At 49.2% G+C, this 22,730-nt stretch overlaps 3 protein-coding genes across 4 annotated transcripts; all 3 read left to right on the top strand.

The window, feature by feature from the left end:
• The first annotated feature begins 1,826 nt into the window (after positions 1-1,826).
• On the top strand, positions 1,827-4,774 carry LOC144479063 (uncharacterized). Its single transcript, XM_078197560.1, has 5 exons — positions 1,827-2,429; positions 2,517-2,756; positions 3,037-3,413; positions 3,869-4,023; positions 4,081-4,774. Exons 1-5 carry the CDS (start codon positions 1,832-1,834, stop codon positions 4,385-4,387), a joined length of 1,677 nt encoding a protein of 558 aa, XP_078053686.1. The 5' UTR covers positions 1,827-1,831; the 3' UTR covers positions 4,388-4,774.
• Positions 4,775-5,204: 430 nt separating this feature from the next.
• On the top strand, positions 5,205-14,865 carry LOC144467943 (uncharacterized). Its single transcript, XM_078176970.1, has 30 exons — positions 5,205-5,406; positions 5,984-6,139; positions 6,197-6,380; positions 6,524-6,614; positions 6,696-6,891; positions 6,985-7,326; positions 7,482-7,625; positions 7,685-7,840; positions 7,932-8,072; positions 8,150-8,268; positions 8,338-8,521; positions 8,589-8,858; positions 8,918-9,033; positions 9,092-9,281; positions 9,342-9,647; positions 9,703-9,947; positions 10,066-10,686; positions 10,785-11,047; positions 11,120-11,426; positions 11,487-11,574; positions 11,654-11,865; positions 11,935-12,075; positions 12,160-12,357; positions 12,419-12,615; positions 12,751-12,857; positions 12,930-13,144; positions 13,223-13,348; positions 13,406-13,560; positions 13,624-13,759; positions 13,820-14,865. The coding sequence occupies exons 1-30, from the start codon at positions 5,205-5,207 to the stop codon at positions 13,892-13,894; spliced, it is 5,883 nt and encodes a 1,960-aa protein (XP_078033096.1). The 3' UTR covers positions 13,895-14,865.
• Positions 14,866-15,600: 735 nt separating this feature from the next.
• Positions 15,601-22,598, top strand: LOC144467854 (putative inactive tRNA-specific adenosine deaminase-like protein 3). 2 transcript variants are annotated; one of them, XR_013493729.1, is made up of 2 exons: positions 15,601-15,801; positions 20,647-22,598. XR_013493729.1 is itself a non-coding variant. In XM_078176832.1 (2 exons), exon 2 carries the CDS (start codon positions 17,689-17,691, stop codon positions 18,886-18,888), a length of 1,200 nt encoding a protein of 399 aa, XP_078032958.1. In that variant the 5' UTR covers positions 15,601-15,801; positions 17,684-17,688; the 3' UTR covers positions 18,889-20,625. The 2 variants fall into 2 exon arrangements, 1 of the variants encoding a protein (XP_078032958.1); XM_078176832.1 differs by lacking the exon at positions 20,647-22,598 and adding an exon at positions 17,684-20,625.
• The last annotated feature ends 132 nt before the right edge of the window (positions 22,599-22,730 follow it).

The raw sequence follows: 22,730 nt of genomic DNA, 5'->3' as shown, positions 1-22,730 counted from the left end.
AAAGATAAAGAGCGCGTTTGTGATCGTAACGCGTTTGTGTTGGAGCAGCTGTTGCGACTGGGGCACGCGTCCCAACGGTCGCGGCAGCTGCCCAGAAAATTATCTATAGTGCCCTCGACTGGAGTTCTCTTACAGCGCGCGCGCGCGCGCACACGCACATGTGTTCACAGTTTGGGACTTCCTGATTCCTGGGCGACGCGCGCGGCCCCCGAGAATCACCGAAATGCAGCTTCGAATACGAAGCTCGGCGTAACGATAACGCTTCGATAACGAAATCTGACTTCGACGTTCGAAATCTTCGACTCCCCAAGAAGCACCAGCTTTCTCGATACCGGATCGTGGATTCTTAAATAAACACTAGTTACCGCGCATTCGTTTGCAGAACATAGAACTAAATAAAGATTAATGGCTGCTCTGTTTGAGACTGTCGAGATTGCTAGATGCGTGCACACTTCAAGACACGATAATCGCTCCACTTAACGGGAGAGCCTCGAGCGAACCGTTAAAACAAGGATGGTTCTCGACAACTATTTTATAAAGCTAATGGTTAAATGTTATCGAAAAGTATTATAAGTGTAACATTTAGTTTCACACGATCCACGGTTCTGTTACGAAGAAAGCTTCATCTTATATTTTGTTCCAGATCGATGGAGAAGAGCGCTAGCTTATACACCGATTAAACCCGCCGATGAAATGTAACGAGAAAGTAATTGATGTAGCCTGAAACGTTAAAGAATATGTATAGAAAGTGAAGTATCATCGAATGTTTCGCGTTATAAAGAAATTACCGAAACTGGTGACTATTTTCAGGGTTTATTTGAGGATAGAAGAGAATATGGAAAGAGGATAAAGAAGGATATAGAAAAATGAAATTGTAGCAATGACAAAGAGCACGAATGAAGTTTAAAATCGCTGCGAATTGGAACTAAAAAAAATTGATATCGGTAGGTATTTAAAGTTTAAATGACGTCGAAGGGTGCTGCAAGCGCGGTCACGTAAATTCCACGACATCTTAGGGCATCGTAGCCATAGAAAACGTTGGAGGGTACGCGGTATAAAACCGAGAGAGCCCCCACCCGACGGTGGGACAGCGGGCCCGTATTATGCGAACCCCCTGACAATCCTTCAGGTAGTATGGCACACGGACGCACACAATGCCGGCCTCGAAACGCATGGAGAAACGCCCTTCGTGCATCTGCTCTTAAGGGAACTCATGTGGCAGTTTGTTGCAGGCGTCCGTGCAGCACGGATCGAGCGCAATTGGAGAGAGCATTGGACTCTGCCCCCACGGACTCTCGTGAACGTTTCGAGGAATATCTTCGACATCCTCATTAAGAAGAGCCGCGTCTCGCAAGTTTTCCGGAGGAGGAATTTCTCGAGCCGCACACGGAAGACAGTAGCCGGAGGATGTGCCGTGTGTAAATGTGCGAAGGATAGTTTGAAAATGTGCAAGCAGATCCGGGACTGCTTTCTGGACGTTCGCTCGGTACCCCTTCGGTTCGAAGCAGCGGAGATTTCGCATCCGGAAAGTTTGCAGCCGGCCGTGGCCTCCACGGAGCAGTCGTCGCCCCGCATCTACGTCAGCAGCCTGTACGTGACGATCGGGACTCGTCGAAGCCGCGCTTAAACGACCGCGACGCTGGAGCTAGCCGCGAATGTTGGCCGCTCGTGTGTCTTAATAGAGAATCATCCATTTACTTGTGCGGGGCCGCACGCGTGCTATCAGGCCGCTGCCTCGTGGCTGCCAAGCGGAGCAAAAACGCCTCGTTCGAAAGGCATTAATCAAGCCGGACGCGAGTCGCTCGCGAGAGGCGATACGAACCAATAAACCATGATGGCTCAGGCGTCGGATCCTGCCCCGGTCCACTGCTACACCAACCCCTCGTTTTGCCGGCAATCCGAGTACATCCCCGAGGATCAGACCGACTTGCCGCCCCCGCCGCAGTTCCAAAGCGTGGAGGAACTGCCGCCGCCGCCACCGCCGTTGCAGTTGCAAGGTCAGAGCAACCCCGCGTTCCAGGGGCCGGCGGAGCCTAGCAGGATCGAAAACTGCGGGATCCGGGAGCGGTATTGCTATCTGGAGGAGGACAGGAGCCACGCAACGCACCGCAGATATGCCAGCGTTCCGGTGGAGGAGCATCACCCGGTCTACAATCAAACCTCGAGGTACGAGTACATACCCGAGGGGCAGAGGGCCCCGTTGCAGAGGAGGGGCTCCTCCAGGTACGACTTCATTCCACACCAGCAGGTGCAACAGCGTTCCGCAACGGCGGCCAACCAAGACGATGCCAGGGAGACGCAGATGCAAGTCTGCCGGAACAACGCCGGAAGGTACGCCGCTGTACCGGGTGACCAAGAGTTCCAGGACGAGGACGCCGCCTGGGCGAAGCACGGCTCGCCTGTTCGCCGACACATCAACACGCCGCAGGGTGAGGCTGATTTAGCGATAAAACGGGAGACGCTCGTTAACGCCGGCCAACGAGAATTTCGATTTAACGGGTTTTACGTGTTACTAGGTCGTTACTGCAGAGTACCTCTGCAAGAGGAGGACGCGCCGGCGTTGCCCGATAGGAACCCGCACGAAATCTCGCCGAGGAACAATTTAGCTACCCAGAAGCTCCACGAGATTCTGACTACTCCCAGGAAGCCGAGATCTAGATCGGAAGAGAGAACTTTCTCTCCGAGAAGGCAGCAGTCCTTCAGTCAAACCGGAACACCACAAAGGAGGGCGGTGACTCCAGGTGGCTCGCCAACCGGTATGTGTCTTAGGGTAGTTTAGAGGGTTCGAAATTCCTATTTTTACCGGGAAACTAGAAAAACTTTCAATGTTAAAATTTTTTAACTTCCTTTATCCCGATTCAAAACGTTCTCTGAATTGTTTTAGACAGAGAAAATTGCACTTGAGATTCAGGTGGGATTTACAAACGTTCAGCAGAAGTTCTCTCTAATCAAATCCTACGTTATATAATCAACGAACGATTGTATGACGGAATGGCTGAATCATCTTACAATTCCTCTACAACCTTCGATTTTCAGGTCGTACATTCAGCCCCAGTCGATCAACGCCACAAGGAACGCCGCAGAACAGAACGTACTCAACCTCGGGGCCTCAGACCTCAACCCCCAACAAAGAATCCTCGGCTCGAAGATGTCTACCGCTGCTAGAGAACACCTCGAGACAGGACCTCTGTCCAGCCAGCAATTGTGGGAGACTGCGATACGTCGGCACGGCCCCGGTCGACCTTGCGTCGATGGGTCACGGCGATCCACCGCCTCGGTACGGCTACGTGGAAAGCGGCCCCGAGTCTGTGCCCATGGTGTCCGGTTCGCCGAGATATCAGGTGATACCCGCAGGACAGAAGAGGAGCGGCTATCAAAGCGTGGAGAGCGCGTTCATCGCTAGAACCGCCGTGGTAAGGGAGCTAGCTTTACTTGCTCGGTTAGCGATGTCACGTGTCGCGTGAATACACTCCATGATGATACATCACAGTAGGGGACTGCAATCTAAAGTCTGAATTAAAGGTGACGTTTGCTATCATCTCTGATACGTCGATGTATCAAACTCCTCGTGACCTGAGGTCTCAACTAGAGACGTCGTTTGGTTGAACAATCCACTCCATAGATTACCCTTTCCGATGCATCGTGCTACAGTAGATGAGAGCAATCGTTCATGACCTAAAATCAGTAGGCTATGCTACCGGAGCATTTGGAAGACTTGTTTGCGGAGAAGCAGCATTAGCACTTCCCTTCCAGCAAACAAGATATCCAGCTAGCTCGGAGCACTGAATCATTCGGGGTTAACGCAACTTGGATGGCGCAACCGGAGGAAGACGCGGCGATGATCTAATCACGCTACGCGATTCCGCAGGTCCCGCCGTTGTCGCCGCCGCACAGTGACGCCAACACAACCTTGGCCAGCGGTTTGGAGAAAAACGATAGGAGAAACGCGCCGCTTCTATTGGTGCTGGTCGGCATCCTGACTTGCGGTCTGGCGCTATATTTATCCTGGACGCAAGGCAGAAGGTTCGTATGATATATAAAACCGGATCAGCCAGCGTCTAATCCGATGCCGATCCTCAGGTACTATTACGACAGCGCGGCCGGCTGCGGAGCTTGCTGCACTTTGGCAGGAGCTTGCAGATCCCTGAGAAAAACCTGGACCGGACTAGGACTCGCAGGACTCTCGGCGCTGAGCTGCGCGGGACTTCTACTGCTTGCTGCCAAGGCTCCCAAAGCTGGCACTCCTCTGCACGATGTCACAGCTGGAGCACTTTGCGGAGTCTCTTTATTGGGAGCCGGGCTAGCACTGCTCGCGCTTCTGGCGCCCAGATGTAACCTTGGACGCCACAGGAGGGTGCATTCCTGGATCCCCCGTCTGTCGCCTTGACTTTGTAATCTTAAGTTTTGAGCTACCCGATGATCTTTGTATTCGAAACGCTGATGTACTATTAAACCTCGCGGTGCCATGTAACTGCTGCGAATGCAGAGCGGTGTCTCCGTTTGAAACGAAGTTTCCATCGAGACTGTACTTTTTTGAGTTTGGCTGATTTAGAAAGGGTACCGCGAGCGTTGATCAAGCAAGAAGATCCTAGTCTGGAAAATATGCTGTCTATGCGATAGAGAAGCGTCTATATGCGATTATACAACGAAGCCAAATAAATTTGTAGATTATATATACGTGTAACGTTTAGTGGCGATGCTCATTATGTATGTACCTGGGCTCTCTGTATTTTGTACCGATTTGTTCAATGGCAATTAAAACAAACACCGCGAAGACTGTGTCCGATTCAGTGAACCGTTCTCCCGGATTTACGGCAGGCGATCGAAGAAACGCATCGATTTCTCGCATTGAAATTCAAGTTGCAGTTTCGACCAGAAATTGGTACACTCTGCAAAAACTGTGGACGCTTTCGCAAACCGCGTTCAAATAGTCAAGACATTTTAGATCACGCGCATCGTATTCTTCGCTTCTGTCCTACGGAATGAAACACTATGCGTCGCATTGTCCGCAGCCTACCGGATACGCCGCTTATCGCACATTTGTGGGAAGTCCAGTTCCTTTGGCAGAATTTCGTTTTACGCGGTATGAGGCGCAACGAAATATCCAACTGTTTGCGATTAGAAAGATTTAGCATCGCGCAAGGATAAACCGTGTCGTTCGTTCTGGGTGATAGTGGAACACGATTGTTCTTTTCGATCGGACAATGAGCGCGGTAGAGGTGCTGCTTCTCGCGGTGCAGTTCTATGTTGTTTCTGGAAAATTGACCGTCCTCAGAGGGGATGAATTTGATATACGTCGGCAGTCGAATACTAGAAGATTAATCTGTGTTTCGGACGACGACGGCGCGGCTCTGACATGGAACCGTAATTTGTCTGTGACTACATATTATGAATACATCGACAATGGTAAGCTCGACCAATGGTCAACCTCCTTTGCGAACGCCGACGCGCGCTCTGTCCATGGGAATTGCGATGAGCAGTCTGCGGATGTTTATGCAATCGTGATATTGTCGAAATTAATCGCAAGAAAAGTCTGCAAAAAATGCCTATCCTCTTGTAGCCGCTTCAAGAAGTAACACGAAATATAAACAGATCCTCAAAATTCATGTCCTCACGGTTTTGTACTTGACCCGGCCGTTCTTACTAGAAATGCATAAGATCCGCGGCCTAGCAATGGAGATAGCTAAGGCTTCCTTAGTTTTCCTAATTTATATTAGAGCAATGCGTTCAAACGAGAGTTCTACTTTCATTTCGTTCATCACTGCACTGTGCTTTACAATTTTCGTGGGCAAAGCACAGTGTAAGCCTATTTGCTTCTGAACTAAATCCCCTTATGCGAACGCGAATGCCTATGAAATGAACGAAAAATCATAGTGGTGGAAAACAAGTGGACTCCAATTATTCACACCACTTGATTACGTGAACTATCTTGTCTCCCGACAGGTTCATATAAATGGAGTTCTACTGTATACACAAATTCCAGCTTTCAAAAATCCGAACGAGCCACCAGAAACGAATTTCGTGGACTGCAAATTGGACACCCTAAGAGATTGCACCAAGTCTTGGACCCTCTCGGATTGGAATCTGACACACAGCATAGAAACGCACATGGGGCCGGTGTTCGATTCTCGATGGGAAGGTTCGATTTAACAGATCGACGAATGCGAGCGAAAGATTCAATGTTTACGTTTCGTAGGATTCCAAGACCACAAGGCGGCAGATAGGTCCGGTTACATTAAGATTCGCACGATGAATAGTAAGGAAGCGTTACCGATCTCCGTTAGGGGACCGAAGGATGCCTACATACTGTTCTGTAATGGCACTCGATATGAGAAGAATAGTTGCTACTGGATAATCATTGGTGGATGGAAGAACGAAATGTCAGTGTTACATCTTCACTGTATCATATTTCTCCAACGTTCGGGCAAGCGTTTGTCGCAGCTTGAAACCTTGGGGAAATATTCATCGTAAAACCTCCGAGAAGTGTCTTCGAATAACGCTAAGTCCCGACTTTTTACGACAGGTCCGCGATACGAAAATGCAGCAAAGGCATGCCACAGCCGCCGGAATATTCGAGCGATGCTAACTGCAATGTGTTAAGAGCAAATCATTCGGTAATTTCGTCGACTAATTCGATCCTAGAACAACACCTCGACCTCTGTGTCCCTAATCGCGAATTGTCATCTGTGAAACAGCACGTACCGCTCTCCCCGGTCGAGTGGAAGACGTTCGTCGTGACTTGGGACCAGAGCACGAAAAACATTACGGTTTACGACAGCGAGAAGAGGATTCTGACGTACGAAGACACCGAAGCTGAGCCGGACGCAAAGGATACCAGTTTCACTTTATTCTTCTGGAGCGTGCCGGCGACGTTGATTCGATTTCACACTTGTGAGCTTTCATGATCTGTCGATAAAAATCGTGTTCCTTTCATTGCGACTACAACAGTGAAGGAATCCGTCTCACTGTGTAGGTCTATTTCAGACAACTTTCTTCGCACGACTGTGAACAACGCAAAACTTGTTAGCCCCGAGCTGTCTGTAACCGCTGGCAACTTCTGCGTGGAAATGGCAGTCGGGTTGTGCGCAGACTGCCGGCTGTACTTGTCACTGATAGATACTTCTACGGGAACGGTCCGGCAGAAATTAGGTTTCGTCACGGGAAATGCTAGTGTTCACGGTCTTCCCACGTGGCAGTACGCGAGGTTCAACAAAACGCTGTCCACCAAGTACTCGGCGGTCAAACTGGAAATGGTCTCCGAGCTCGAACAGAAATCGCAGGATCCGTTGTGGGCAGTAGCAAATGTTCGCTCGTGTCCACCAGCAGGTGCGAAGATTAGTTTTAAGGGGGCACAGGTTGAAGGGGAGAACCTACGACACACCTTTCGAACACATTTATAAATTCTTTCGGCCGACGAAAGTTAAAATTTCTGCGGCGGCTGTTTCGCAACGTAGTTGAAATTGATGAGGATGTTTGTATAGGTTCCGTACGAATTTCAACCATATTCGGGGAATCGTCTATTAAGGATCCTTATCATTGGCAGAACGTCTCCTGTGAGAGACTCTTTTACAAAGAGCACAACATCTTATCCACTTTGGATCCCGTCAATGCCGACTTGGATTTCGGTAATAGTTAATCGAAACCACAGATAGCATCGCCCATTCAAATTCTACTTTTTGAATAGATGACCCAAACTGCCCAAATGACAAAGTGGGTCCTTACTGTTCCATCAGCTGCATCGATGACTTAGAGCTCAAAGAGCATTGCAAAGACGCCATCATCTGCACGGAAGAGGGATGCGCTTGTTCACGAGGAATCGTTGGATCTCGTTGCGACAAAAGTAACAATTTTAGAATGAGAACTGCAATTATTTCTGCACCGACCACACGAAAATCACTGTTCTAGTTTAATTAACAGGTTTTGTTTTGCAGCTTGCGACGAGAACCACTACGGACACAATTGCAGACATACTTGCGGCTTGTGCGAGGGCACCTGCGATATTCGAACTGGGAAGTGCTCGGAAGGCTGTGACTATTCCATGGGATACAAAATTCCGCCGTTATGTCAACTGGGTAATAAGGAGAATTAACAGACACGGGTTACCGAGGAATTAAAAATAAAAAAATAATAAATGACTCGTTCTTCGCAGGTATCGATCCGCTTCCACCGCCGACGATCCTTTTCCTCGACAGCACGACAATTCGCGTTAGTATACCGCTGAAGGAGGAGTATCAAATGGTGAAAATCGCTTATTCGTTTCAATTAGAGGTAAGAGGAGCGCAACCTTGATTAACCGAACCGAAAAATTTATACGAATAATTTTTCTGCGTTCGCTAGGAGAAAGGTAACGTCGATCAGAACATCCACGTGGACAATCAGATATCGAACAACGGCACCAATTTGACCGGGAACAGCGGAGCTTTGCATGCTGGTTTGTCGTACCGTATTCGGTGCAATTTGTGGCCGAAAGACTTTTCAACTATTCTCGGCGAATGGAAGGACTTCACGACCCCCTGCAACCGTAAGCCATTACTAAACCGCGAATTTTATCACGATTGCTCGATGTCAACGCGAGACCGATATTTCAGAGAGCAAAAGCTTCGAAGTGGAATCGAAGAACACGAGCTTGACACTGAATTGGGAAGGACTTACGACGAACTTCTCCTGTCCGTCCAGCTGGTACAATTTCACGCTGAAGGACAGCGAGACAGGTGACAAAATCTACGACGAATCTCTCAAGGACCTGCCGCACGAATTTCAAGATCTGAAGCCATACACCAGTTACCAGATCACGATCTTCAGAGAAGACAAGGAAAGAATCGAGTACTTTTCGCAAGAAGTGAAAACTCTCGAAGCAGGTAAATAGAAACAGACGCTTAATTAACGAGTTGGTTGACACTATTGTTCGTATCGACAGCGCCATCAGAAGTGAGGAACATCAAGAGCAAAGCGAATCCGAACAGTGTCATTTTATCTTGGGATCCTCCTCGGACTTTGAACGGGGTTCTGAGGAATTACAGAGTCGATCTGGAGGTAATGAAAATTGCTCGGAAAGAACCGACTGTGTTCCTAATTAAACCGCAATTTTCAGACCGTCAAATATATGGGCTGCAACAAGCGGGACAAAACGCCTCCGACGAAAAACCGGACACTGTTTCCCCGCGAAGAGACTATAGAAGTCTACGATTTGCCGCCGTATGCTGAGCACGTTGCAAAAATCTCAGCCTGCACCTTGTTCTGCGGCCACGAGGAGGAGCATACGTTCAAAACCAATGAAGCTGGTAACCCACTAGTAAATTAGACAACCTAATCATTGAGTAATCGATGCATTATCGATCCAGAGAATCCGACCGAATTATACGACGACGTCCAAATGGATGGATTTGTGCTGAAGTGGAAGCGGCCGGAAGATTGCACCACGATCACCGGCAATTTGGCGACCAGAGTGATCATCAACGGCGTAAGCGAAGCAGTGGCGAACTGGACCACCACGGAAAACATTGCCCATCAAATCTCGACGCTCGATTTGTCTAAGAAACTTCACGGCGCGGAGGAGTACGAAGCGAAGATCTACGTGATCCGAAAGAAAAACTCCCGGCACAACCAAGATGCCTATCGGAAGAAAAGCTTCACCACGCCAGCGAAAGGTACTGGCAGATAACATGTTTCGATAATCCAATAATAGGATCATTTTTTGAATAGCTCCACCACCGGTGCGGGACCTGGAAGTATACGAGATCAACGAATTAAACGATGACTACCCACCTTGTACTCAGTACAACCTACGATGGAAAGAGCCCGAGCCACCCCTCAACGGGAAGTTGCAGCATTACATTGTAAAGTTCGCCGGTGGCGAAAGTATAATAAAGCCAACAGCCCGTTGCGCTCTGTGGCCTCACTTTATCTGTACGATGATCAACATGTCCATACCCCAAGGCCAAATTCGGGTGAGTCTCTCTGATCTTCCGGTAACATCGTCCTGTCACATCGCCCTTTACATACATCGACCTAGACATATATCTTTCTATTCTAAGATTAACACGTGCCCGGTCGCGAATTTTATAGAGATATTTAAAGGTGTCAGCCGTGAACGAGAACGTTACGGAGGAAAGCAACGCAATAACTCCCAAGACGCACGACCTTGAAAACCTGCCTACCGTACCTGAATTCCACGGAGTCCAGGCTCTCCCTCAAGGAGTTGTGCTCGTGAACTGGACCCACCCGTGGTTGACAGGTCATCGCCTTCGGCAGTTCATCCTAAGTATAGAACGATTATCGACGAACCTCCGAACGAGCGCACAGGAGGCCAGCTTCCAAAGCATACATCGAGTGGACGAGTACCGAATTCGGTACGATCATCTACTGCACCTAATGCCGTCGTCTCTCTATAACATCGACATCGTAGCTGAGACGATTCGTGGTACAAAGAGCTTTAAGATAAGCGATCGTGTGAAAACTTCTTCGGCAATTGAGTTCGCGAGTGAGCCGACTGTAGAAGTCCATAACAAGACTTCGACGGTACTGTTGCAAATCCCTACGATTTTGAACGACACGACGAACAGTGTGATAAACGTGGTCGTTAAAGGCTCGCGAATTTGTAACGATAACGAGAACGCTGCTCGCGTCCTCTGCAAAAAGGCACGCATCAATTGCTATGACACAGCGTGGTGGGCCGCCACGTTTCCCGTAAGTATAGAACTTGCTATCGATGGTCGAATAATCCTATCACCTGGCTGAGAAACAATTTGAATGATTTTACTGTAGCGATGTTCTCTTTTAAACAGTCGCACGAATTCGCTGGGAAACAACCGTTCACGGTCGGTGGCACGAAGTATCGCGACGATGCGATCAACTGCTCGCTGCACCAACGGCAGTCTTACGTGATAGCGGTTTCCCTGGACCCCACGTACGAAAACGACGAAGTTATAATCGCGAAAGAGCTAGATGTACAAGTGGGCGAGGTCTCGAAGGGATTCGACGTGGCCTGGCTTATCCCAGTCCTCGTCAGTCTTATCTTCATAATCGCCGGTCTCTATCTCTATCGAAGGTAAAGCTGTGCTTCGTGGCATAGTCTCGCAGATATGGATCTCGTTCCTGTACTTTGGAATTTCTTGCGCAGAAAGCAGAAGAAATTATTGAAGAAGGTGGTCGAGCAAGATGAGATGTGCCTGGCTAGCAATGCGACGAGCCTCGAGAAGGAGGAGAAACCGCATGAATCCGACAAGATTGTAACCACCACGCTTGTCACGCCTGCCGAACCGAGCCCGACTCGCCTCACCTCCGTGTACGGGGACTCTGTGGTGCTCGTTACCTCCGGAGTCTCTAATCAGAAGGAAAATAATAGCAGCTCCCTGGTGAAAGTGAAGGACTTCGAGGATTACGTGAAGCAAGCCATCGAGTCGGGCCTCTTGGACAATCAGTACAACGTAAGCCTTTTCAGGTTATGTTGCAGATTGCTTTGACTGAGTTGCTCTTTTTTTCGGAAGCCGTTGCCCAGGGGCCAGACCAAACCGTGGGACTACGGCAAGCTGCCGCAGAACAAGCCGAAGAATCGATACAGCAACCTCATCGCCTGTGCGTAGCAACCTGCTCGATCCTCCTCCGATTGATTTTAAATCTGACGGATCTTTGACAAGTCGTTTGCGAATTCCAGACGATGAGAACAGAGTCGTTTTGGAGAAACTGCCGGGCGATCCGTACTCGGATTACATCAACGCGAATTACATCAATGGGTACAAGAAGGAGAATTGTTACATAGCGACTCAGGGGCCGAAGCCGATTACGGTGAACGATTTCTGGCGGATGATCTGGCAAGAGGAGAGCCTGATCATTTGCATGCTCACGAATGTGATCGAGTCTGACAAGGTTCGTGTCTCTGTCAAACGATTGTTTACGCTCTACGGAACCGACAAGCAAATCAATTGAATTTTGTAGACGAAGTGCGAGCAATACTGGCCGGAAATCGGGAAGAAGAAGAAGTACGGGGACCTGGTCGTGTTCAATGCCAAACACACCGTTTACGCCGATTATACGTTCCGCATGTTGCACCTGACTAAAGGACAGGAGACTCGAAAGGTAATGAATCCCTAAGATGTTCTACAATTCGAGAATAGTTAATACCACTGCCTTCTAATGGGTCGTAAATAACTTCTTAACCAGATCGAACATCTGCACTATACTGCATGGCCTGATCATGGAGTGCCACTGTCCACGCACTCGGTGGTAACATACATGAAGAAACTGTTGGCAACGTCACCCGGAAATGGTCCAGCTGTGATCCACTGCAGCGCAGGAGTAGGCAGAACTGGAACCATAATCCTCTGCGACATATGCCTGCGAAGAGCTGCCGCAGAGGGGGTAAACGATGCTCGAAAAATAGACTCGAATATAATAATATTACAGCAAATTGGATTTTCAGGTGGTCGATGTGTTTGCTGAGACTGTGGCTCTCAGGAGCCAAAGGGCAAACATGGTGGACACGAAGCAACAATACTTGCTGGCTCATTTGACCCTGCTCGAGTGCCTGCTCTCGATTTCTACGTCTCTGCCCTGTGACCAGGCCTTGCCCATGAAGATCGAAGAGCTGAAGAAAGGGTTGGTCATTCAGCAGAAGAGGTATCAATCCCTACGTTCATTATAAATAGTCAAACTTCATTTGTAATTCAATCGCATTGTAATTTTTGTACTCGTACAAAAATTGTTGAAATCTAAGAAACTTATTGCTGACCTAAAGCAAAAGCTGATTTGCAGTCTAGAAAAGGCAATCTGGCAAGACGAAGCTCTCAGACCCGCCGCCAGCGAAATATCCCTGTCCGAACGCAATCTCGCCAAGAACAGATTCCCGGAATTAGCTTCAGGTGCAGAACGATTTCTAACCGGATTACCGCCCCTAATGATACGTTGACGATACAGTGGTGGTTCGTTTGCAGAGAAAATTGGCAGGGTGTACTTGAAGAGGTACCCAGTGACTGACGAGGACAGCGATTATATATCCGCGGTGTACGTCGACGGCGTTAAAATGCGGAATCAGTACATAGCGACGCAATTGCCATTGCCCGAGACGCTTGGTGATTTTTGGAGAATGGTCGCGGAGTATAAAATCGAATTGATAGTTTCATTGCAACCTCCTGATCCTGAAGATCCGGTCAGATTATTTCCAACAATAATCCTTTACGATTTTAACATCGAAGATTTCGATTCGCTCACGTAGATCATATTTCAGACATGTTGTTCGCTCGTTCCGAGCTCGGACTTCACGCCGGTGCCGTATATAAACATCAAGACGAAGAAAACTATTGCCTCTAATTATTATTCGATGCAGAAGCTAACTCTGGTCGACGACACGTTGGTAAGTAGCTAAGCCGGTCTCGAAAAGCTGAGCGTTCTGATCTTTCTTCGGTCGCAGACGCCGGCTGCGGAGCAAGAAGTGACGATAGTGACTTCAACGGAATGGAAAGCTGGCAGATATCAAGATCCACCGTCGACGATTGCATTGACGACAATGTGGCAAGCCACAGAGACAATTGCCAGAGGGAACGGGCCCACCGCCATCCTCTGCCAGTAAGTATTTCACCGTCAACTCGAACACGATCTGGTCAGATATTACACGAAAGGCGTTTCCAGCGATGCTACGACTGGCTGTGGGCTCTATCTAGCCTTAAGTATACTGTTAGAGAGAATGGCAGTGGAACGCGAGTGCGATGTTTGCCTGGCCATTCGCTCGGTTAGGCGATCCAATCATGGCTTCGTCCAGAGTCTGGTAAATACAGCTATTAATATCGCGATCGAACCAGCTTGTATTTAATTGCGTTCTTTTTAGAAACAAATGGAGTACTTGTACGACGCAGCGATCACATTCCTGAGGTACTTCGAGACCTATGCGAACTTCACTTGAATGGTCCCGCTAAGTGGCGGCGCAATCGTCATCGATCATTTGGTCCGGCCAAGCGACTCGATTCGATCGAATTCAACGAACTCGGACCGGTTTCCTAATATGTGGGTCGTTCGACCGATCAATTATACCGTTACGTAATTAACAACACGAAACTCGCGGTTTCCCCCCGTTTTTCCCTTGCTTTCCACCTGCGCAAGGCAAACGACTTTCATTTCCCACGGGCGACATCGCGATTTATCATAATCATATGCAGCAATGACCTCGCTGCACGCCGATCATCCCTACCCCCACCCTTCCATCATTGCGCTTACGTTGGACGTCTATGGATCGCATAACCGACGTCTTCTGGACTCGTTAACTAATCGTAATAACGGCTAACAGGAGCATAAAAGTTTCGCTTCGACGTACTAGCATCGATCTCAATGTGAACGCGATCGTCCACAATGTGGGACAACTATAAGCTAATTACTGAGTCCTCGAATGGATTATTCAATTCTTTTTTTCGCAGCGAGCATCATCGCTCGAGATTTGTCGTCGCTGATTTCTGTTTCATTCTGCAACGGAGCGAAGTTTTATTTTTAGAAATAGCCAAGTTTTATTTCCAAAGATAGCTAAGTTTTATTTTTAGAAACATCTAAGATTTATTTCCAAAGATGGCTATGTTTTATTCTCAGAAATAACTAAGTACTATTTTTAAAGATAGCTAAGTGTTATTTCCGAATATAGTTAAGTTTTAGTTTCTGTTTCAACAATTTGTTTTGAAACAATATCAAACTCTATTTATTGTAGATAATTTGTTCATCCGCCTAAAGAAATTTTAATTCGTACTCTCGACGCTCAGGGCGCGCGAGAAACAAAAATGGCGGAAGCGAGATCTCGCAGCACACCGCTGAAACGGCGGGAAATAGTTGCTGCGAAATTATTTTATTATATCACGAATAAATAAATCCTCGATACTTTAAGAACTCAAATTATCCTAAATCGAATCTTGTACCTCATCGTTCAACGACCTCAAATGTTATTTATACGTTCTTAATATAATTGCTGGAGCTAAGTCGTGGGATTTTAGATTGTTATTTAAGACAGCACATGGCTGAATTAAACCATAAGCTGCTTACGCCGTGCCATAGCGAACTACAGACACGACTACAGACAGTGTTAATAACATATCTTCAACATATGTTCAATTCGGAGTAATGCTGATCTGTTACTCACTCCAGACTCCATTTTGGTAACACTATCATCCAGGGGGAGGATCTCGGGGAACTCAATCGAATGTCCGGTGCACTTCACTTTTCTTAAAACTTTCGATCTGATACGGTAATCTTTTAAAAGAACAATTAATTTACTATTTTTAACGTTACAAATTCATTTGACGCAGTATTTAAAGAATACGAATATGTACACTGAAAGTTCTATAACCGGTGCCCGAGATGCAAGTTAACGATGTTCTTAAGATAAACGAACTATACTTACCAGATTCTACAGAACACAGTTACCGAACATATTCTCGGTCAGCCAGATAATGATAGCGTCAATTCTTCGTCTTAATTACTTCATCACCACTTACACCAGAATTCATTTTCAAGAGAATCTCCGCGGCTTCGACTCCGTCCTCCCTCCTCCAGTTCGAATAGTTCCCGAATAGCCGGCAGAGGGTGCGCGCGCGCGTCGATAACTCGCAATCTCGATAGGTCGACCTCCTCTAAACGTCGATCTCCGCGGATATTTTCACGTGTGTTACGGTGGGATTTGTGTGACGGTGGACCGTGTCCAGGATAATCAGAGGATTCGGCGAGCTGCAGCTTTTTGGGACAGGTCTATTAATCGTCTATCGTTGCCGGGAGGAAACGGCAGGCTCGAGCAAGACCAGAAACGAACGTTCACGCTCTCTCTCACAGCAGCAGGTAAGAAGTTATGGTTACGGACGTAGCTCCGGAAAAATCAGGCCGACGACCACGTGTGCACGCGTGTCACCGCCTTGGCCGAACGCCGTTCAACAGCGTCGAACCTGTTCCGCGATCTGCTCCGTTTTGTTTTGTGTTGACAAGATGCGGGACACGCGTGTCACGTCTTGTTTCAAGGCCAGGGGGGAAGACATATTGGCGCGTGAACCGGACCCATTGAAAAACCAGACCGACCCGAGATAATCGGAAACTCGATTTTCTCGCCGGTTCGACGGTTCAGCGTCAATTCCGATCGATTAGGCGTCGAGTTAGAATCATCGAGTACGTTCCCCTGTGGTGTCTTCGTTTACGCATGCTGCGTCACTCGCACCCGCTTGTTGTTCCTTTTCTATTATATAAGGAACACGCTTCACGCGAATGGACCGACGCCATCTGCTCGTATGCGACGGCGCGGGAAATTCAAACGTCGCACGGTCGCGTCGCTGTTTTCGCGACGATTTTGGAAAAATATTTTTGAGCAGAATTTCGTTTATCGTGATGTTTCGCACGGGTAAACATGTTGTAGATTTAGTGTTCGATTTAAAATTCGTTAGATCAAGATATTGGGGAGTCGAGATCGATTATTTTCGAGTATCGAGTGGCTTGTTAAGAGATCTCGATGATTAGTTGATATAATAAAATTATTGCCCGTCTAATGACCAGCTTCAACAATAACCTCGTGAACGCCGTACGCCATTACCCTATGAACGTTTTATAATTTAATCTGTCCTGTCCACTCATTTATCCATTCACAGATCATCTGACCGTGGCATATTTCCCTCCCGCCGGTTAATGCGCTTTAAGAACTCATTTCCTAACAATCGTCGTTCGTATTTCCGTTGCGAATGAACGCGCCGCTGTCTTTCCATTACGCATCACGAATTATATAGAATTTTAATGCATCGATCGCTCCTCGGTTCCGCAATACCCTAACGTGGCCGTCGAATAGTTCTACAGGGCCTTGAACTTTCAGTTTCGGAAAATTTTCGATAAACCAACTCGAGGCGTTATCTCGTTATCAGATAATGGGCCCGTGGTCGTATCATTAGCACACGCTTCTCGCGAGCTCGTGTTTTCCGTAATAGTCGAGAAAACGAACGAAGCAGTTAACGCCAAACTTTCTCTGGCTACCGTTCGTTTTAACCCTTGGTAACTCGATTTGGGGTGACTTTATCGCGATCATGCTACTTGCTGTCTTTGTTGTCTTCGTTGCATTTTTTAATTGGCTAAAACTATGGCCACGTATCAGCCATCTATAGTTCGCGACGCAGAGAACAGATTCGGTTCTAATTGAAAAGCGATTACGGCTCCACCGGCATAGCAACAAAAACCTTATGCTCCTTCTGTCCGCGGATCGACGTCGGACAATTGCGCCTAACTCCGACAATCGATCCGACCATGGCCCAACTTGACAGCAATTTAAAATCGCTTCTCCTCCTGCGAGCCGTACCAAGAGCACCGCAACGAGCAACGGACTCTCCCACAAAGCGTCCGTCGCGGATATTCTTCCGCCTAAGTGTGATTACTCTGCGAGAAAGCGTCCCCTGCGGATCGTTAACGGGCTATCGCCGTGATTGTTAATCGGCCCGTATCGATCTTGGCTGCGTATCTAGCCGACGTGCAGCTAATCAACGCGATATCGACATTTAATATCTTCGACCGAGGATCGTACGATCGCAACCGTGTGCAGGACAACGCAGGTCCCAATTGATGAACCGTGATACGGTCCGTCCGTTCGATCGATGCCCCATGACACCTGTCGCGTCCCGCAGTCTCCGTGAAGACGAAGACTAGCTAAGCAAGAGAGAAGGTCCGACGTAAAGTGAAGACACCGTCTTTTCAGGGGAAATGGCGACCGCAAAGCGTTCCAAGGAGGAGAAAATACAGAAGGCTAGAGGCTGGATAGCAAAGCCGATTTTAAGCTCGGAGTTCACCGACGATCCGCTGCTGGAGGACGTCTACGTGGGTCTCCTCAAGCAGAAGAAAGACATTTCGACCGCGATACCGAAGATATCGGCGATTCTGCCGGGATTCGGTCATCTGAAGCGTTGCTCCTCCAACAAGCTCCTCCTGGCGCCTCTGAGACCCGCAGGATCCCCCGAGGGACACCGTATGACCCAAGACGAGCTGAAGACGACGTTGCGGGAGAAAGGATTCGATACAGATTTGTTGGAGGACGATTTCCAAACGATAAAGGTGCCGAGTAAAGCTGCGAGAACCAAAGCTCAGGCGGTTCGAGCCTCCAAGGTCTGGCCGCTGAACTTCCATCCGGATCCCAACGTGGAGAGACTGATCGATGGATCGGTATTTACAGAGAACCATTTGGATCTGATCGAAGGGTACATGGACGTTGCCGTGAAAGCTGCCAGATTGGAAGCCGCGGGGAACAAGATTTGCAACGGCAGCGCGGTGATCGTCGATCCGGAAGATGGGAGGATCCTTGCGATAGCAGCGTCGAGGATCGATCTGCATCCCATGTGGCACGCAGCTATGTTGGCGGTGGATCTTGTTGCCAAACTTCAAGGAGGCGGAGCTTGGGAACTGGGCGGGAAGACAGAGCATATCATTAATCGATCTCCGAAGCTCATTGATGAAAATGGCACAGAGAACTACGCAGCAAGGGAGGAGTGGCTCAAAAGGAAATACGTCGAAGAAGCACCCCTACGCTTTCCGGAAGCATTGTCTGATTTACCTCTGCCGAAGCAAGAACCCCTGACGATTGTAATTCATCCTGGAAGGAAGAACAATTCGAAAGTAAACTCCGAAGATTTGGAGAAGAATTTGGAAAAGTGTGGACCGTATCTCTGCACGGGCTACTGGATCTTCTTGCTGAAGGAGCCTTGTCCCCTCTGCGCCATGGCGCTGGTGCATTCCAGGGTCTCCAGAATATTTTACGGAATCGCCAACGAGACCACGGGGGTGTTAGGCTCCAGAACGGTCCTGCACAGCGTGCCCGGGTTGAATCACCGGTATCAAGTTTGGAGCGGCATTCTGGAAGAGGAATGTCGCCAGGCGTCGCAAGAAATCGCGCGCAGGAACGTCGACTGACTCATCCACGAGATTAATGAACATTTTCCAGCGACACCGCGGACACCGTTTCGTATTTCTGTAAAAGTCCGATGACGAAACGGTCGCGGCACCGTTCGGATGCGATTCGCTGCATCGTTTCACGGCTGATCGAGTCGCCGATAGCGGCGACGGCTCGGTGATCTACGCCGGTGTAACGTGGATGTAACGACCGGTTTATAATTTCAATCAGAGACAGGAGATGTTACACGTGGTGCGAACGTGCGTTCGTCCATTACGGGACAGAGATACGTAACGACCTTGGCGTCTTGGTATAATTTGCGGGAATGGAGATGTGTCCGGGTCCGCGGCGGTTTCCACGTGCACGAGGCAAGTTAACACTTTACGGCAGGCCTTTACACAATGACACGGCGCACGCGGGAAATTGAGACCGCCATTCTCGCAGATTCACCTCTTGAGACGACCGCGAGCAAAACCGTCACAGCCCGGGGACCGTTCGGCTTCCGGCTGACGCGAGATTCTCGAAGATAGAGCGAACACGCGAGCGACGATTAATTGGTCAAGGCGGTTCGTTAACCGTTCGCGTGCGTGCGCTTTCGCCGGCTAGAATACTAGAGAGCTCGTTTTAATGTATGACGTATGATGTATGATCGGGACGACGCCGAAGGGTCCCGTACGGTGCTGAGACCGCCTAAAACGGGGATCCGAGCCGGTCGAACCCTCGATCCATCGAACGGCGGTCGCGCAAGCGAATAAACTCGTTGATCCGACGCGTCGCGTGCACGCATTCCGCGCGATGACGAGAAACAAGGCCGCTAGACGATTCTACATGGACCGTGGTCGTTGATCTCGCCGGGAACGATGCACACGTGCGCAGGTCCTACGACGGACCATCCTTCCCGCGTCTGCGATCTTTCCTGCAGAAGCTGCGGACGGTTTAATTTGCGTTGGAACGGGTAGTGCGTCTATAATAATGACCTTGCGGAATTAACTTCAATCAACGAAACTTCAGACCTCTAAGCCCGTTGCTCTGGCCCGGCTCTCTCTCCGTCGAGGAACGGATGTGCGCGCTCAGAGAATGCATGATCCATGGTTGAGTAGAGAGCCGGGAAGCGAGGACAACGAAAGCGAACGTTGATTGCCCGGCTGCATGGATGGCGCTCCGATGTACTGCCAGCCGAATGCATCTACACTCTGTGCATAGTGGGCGTGGTTTCGTTGCTCTCGAATCAGTGCCTTGGAGCACTAGTTCCTACATTTCATACACCCTGAAAATCGAGCTTTAAACATCCTGATTTCTTCTGTATAGATCATTGGTTCTTTTCTCAGGAAAGTACTCATCTCATAGCTAGGTGTAGTCTCGATTTTGTACTAACTCTACGCATAGACTATTCTATGTGGGCGTGGCTTTTATGCTCTCAGATCGATTGAAGCTACAAGAATATCCCTTCAAGTTCAGCCTAGAGTCTAAATCTAGAGTGAAAATCTAGCACCGGAAAATCTCTCGCTCCTCGCGTGTATTGCCCTAAATAGGCGTGGCTTATTTGCTTCGCGAGCCACGGATATGCCCGCTGGGGCAATCGGGCTGCAGCATAACAACATATTCGACCGTCGCGAATTTGTTCAGCGCAGCCGTGACCCTGTTGCGACGACTGTAAAGAAACTTGATTTGTCGAAACGATTGGAATAAATGAACGTTGCGTGGGAGCTCGTCCGTGGAAAGTTCCTTCGCCGGCGCGAGTCGGTGTGCCCGTTCGTACATTGGTTTTGTTGTTTCAGGTTCTGCTACGGCGACATTAGTTAACGAATCTCCGAAGGGATCGCTACCGTGCTCCTCGCACGACGGATCAGAGAATCCGTTCGTTCTCGTCGCGTTGCGTAATCCCACCGCAAAGCGGGCTAGAATTTCTGATCAAACACGCGCAAGCCAAAGAGGCGCTCTAGCAACAGAGCCTACAACAGTTGGTCCCCGGGCAGACGGACACGTGGCTGCGATAACAGCAACCTGGAAGAAAGCAACGAAAAGACGGCTGATACAGCGGTCGATCGACGCCGAAGGTTCGTCGGCACTCCGAGCAATCTGCAGCTTCCTGTTGTTCGTGCTCTCGAGAGCGAGCGAGCGCGTGCGAACCCGTCGCTCCCAGCGAAAAACGACCGCGTCGGTATCAGCGGATAACATCTCCGCGATTAATTAATCCACGTGGCAAACAGACATCTGTTGCGACGCGGCTACGTTACGATCGAGAGACGCGAGCATCGTCATCCTCCTCCGTCGAGATATCTAGGCGGGCCGAGACAGAGAGAGAATCGGCTCGGTGCTGGAACGTGAATTCGGGAAAAACTTTCGTGCGATCGAACTGCGATAACACTGCCGTTAGCCAATTGGAGGGGGTCAGGTATTAATCAGAATCCGAATCCAGTACGTGACCGTATACAGGACGATTCTACGAGGTAAACCGAGTCACATTTTGCTCATCAGCGCTGAGTGGTTCCAATTGACGGTCGGGTCGACCCTCCAGCGTAGACACTATTGGTCAGCCTTTTAATACAAGCGGTCGCGATTGGATCAGATACCCGGATCGTTCTTAGACAGAAGACATCGCCGGAGCATTCGACTGAAAACTTTAAACGTCGCCAGTGTCGCGCAATTTGCTGTCCGACGTCGTTCTTAAGGCCCGTGGATCCGAGAGACATCCGCCTGTCCGATTCCCATCTCAGTTGCTCGAAGTCGGTCAGCGGTGGCAGCGCGAGTTCGCGAGCATAAGCGGAGCACAGCGCAGGAAGTGACTCCACAAGAGCGGCCGATGCGTTTCGACGCCCACGCAATCGATCACGAAACGAGAGTATCATCGAGCGATCGTTGAAGCGAGTCTCGTCACACGCGAACCGACGGGATCCACCGGCGAAGATCGCGTTCCTCTCTGCCGGTCTCACGGCGGTTTTTATCGGGCACCGTTTGATAAGACGTTTGATAAGAGATCCCCGAACAACACCTGCAGTCTCGATCGCCAATTGGATGGCCCATTTCTACTGGTTGTTACTCTTTGAGAGACACTGATATCGTCTAGCACCTGGACAAACGCCGGAACCGTTTTGGAGAAAGCGAGCCGCCGAGGCAGCGAGACAGCGCCGGAAGTTGGTCGGTCGGTCGGTCTTGGAATAGCGGAAGCATAGTGTCTGGTTTGGCCTTCACCGTAGGGTCACCCACCCCTCCCGCCGATCCGGAGGTCTTTGGGAAACGTCGGGGTGCGAAACACACATACGATTTGGTTTTACGGCGCAGAGCCTCGCCTTTCTTCCGGGACCGAGTTTCTGTTTCCATCGGCACTATGGAGCGAAGGATCCTGAAAATGTGGTGACGACGTGCCAGGCGAAGGCCTTCGATTACCAAGACACTATCAAGTGTGTGAGGCATAGTCGTTAGAATACTAGCAAGATATTTTGTAAGTGTCCAGTGACACCACGGCAGAGAGAGAGCAACCGTTCGTTGAGCTTACCGAGGATAACGTAAACGGTTTTCGCCAGCGTTCACAGAGGTTCGATCAGGTTCGGAAGGACAGAATCGAGAACGAAGTTGCTTTGCCGAAGTGACCAATTGTTGTTGTTAACCACGACTTTCGTTTCACGGGAACCATCGTGCCGGAAGGATCGAGGATACGTTCGACAGCAGGGCAGAGAGCGGACCGTCGTTCTTTCCCGCGGCTTCGTGTTTCGACGGAAATCGGTAACAAGATGCGTTGCAGCCAAGGTGTGGCGATGGTATTCGAAGACGCGTTCGTCGTCTTTTCGCGTTTCTTGTCCCTGAAGTCGCGGGGTTGCGCACTATTGGAAACGCATCGACAGCGCGAGACCACTGGCATCAA

This window comes from Augochlora pura, chromosome 3, assembly GCF_028453695.1.
Source record: "Augochlora pura isolate Apur16 chromosome 3, APUR_v2.2.1, whole genome shotgun sequence".
NCBI classification, from domain to species: Eukaryota; Metazoa; Arthropoda; class Insecta; order Hymenoptera; family Halictidae; genus Augochlora; species Augochlora pura.
Note: the sequence above shows the minus strand (reverse complement) of the source record. Positions and strands in the feature narration are given on the sequence as shown.

Coding starts and splice junctions, on each gene's coding strand:
- LOC144479063 (XM_078197560.1), top strand. CDS start 1,832: ATGATGGCTCAGGCGTCGGATCCTGCCCCGGTCCACTGCTACACCAAC. Junction 2,757..3,036: donor TCCAGGTGGCTCGCCAACCG/GTATGTGTCTTA, acceptor TTCGATTTTCAG/GTCGTACATTCAGCCCCAGT. Junction 3,414..3,868: donor TCATCGCTAGAACCGCCGTG/GTAAGGGAGCTA, acceptor GCGATTCCGCAG/GTCCCGCCGTTGTCGCCGCC.
- LOC144467943 (XM_078176970.1), top strand. CDS start 5,205: ATGAGCGCGGTAGAGGTGCTGCTTCTCGCGGTGCAGTTCTATGTTGTT. Junction 12,076..12,159: donor AAGGACAGGAGACTCGAAAG/GTAATGAATCCC, acceptor CTTCTTAACCAG/ATCGAACATCTGCACTATAC. Junction 13,349..13,405: donor CTCTGGTCGACGACACGTTG/GTAAGTAGCTAA, acceptor CTTCGGTCGCAG/ACGCCGGCTGCGGAGCAAGA.
- LOC144467854 (XM_078176832.1), top strand. CDS start 17,689: ATGGCGACCGCAAAGCGTTCCAAGGAGGAGAAAATACAGAAGGCTAGA.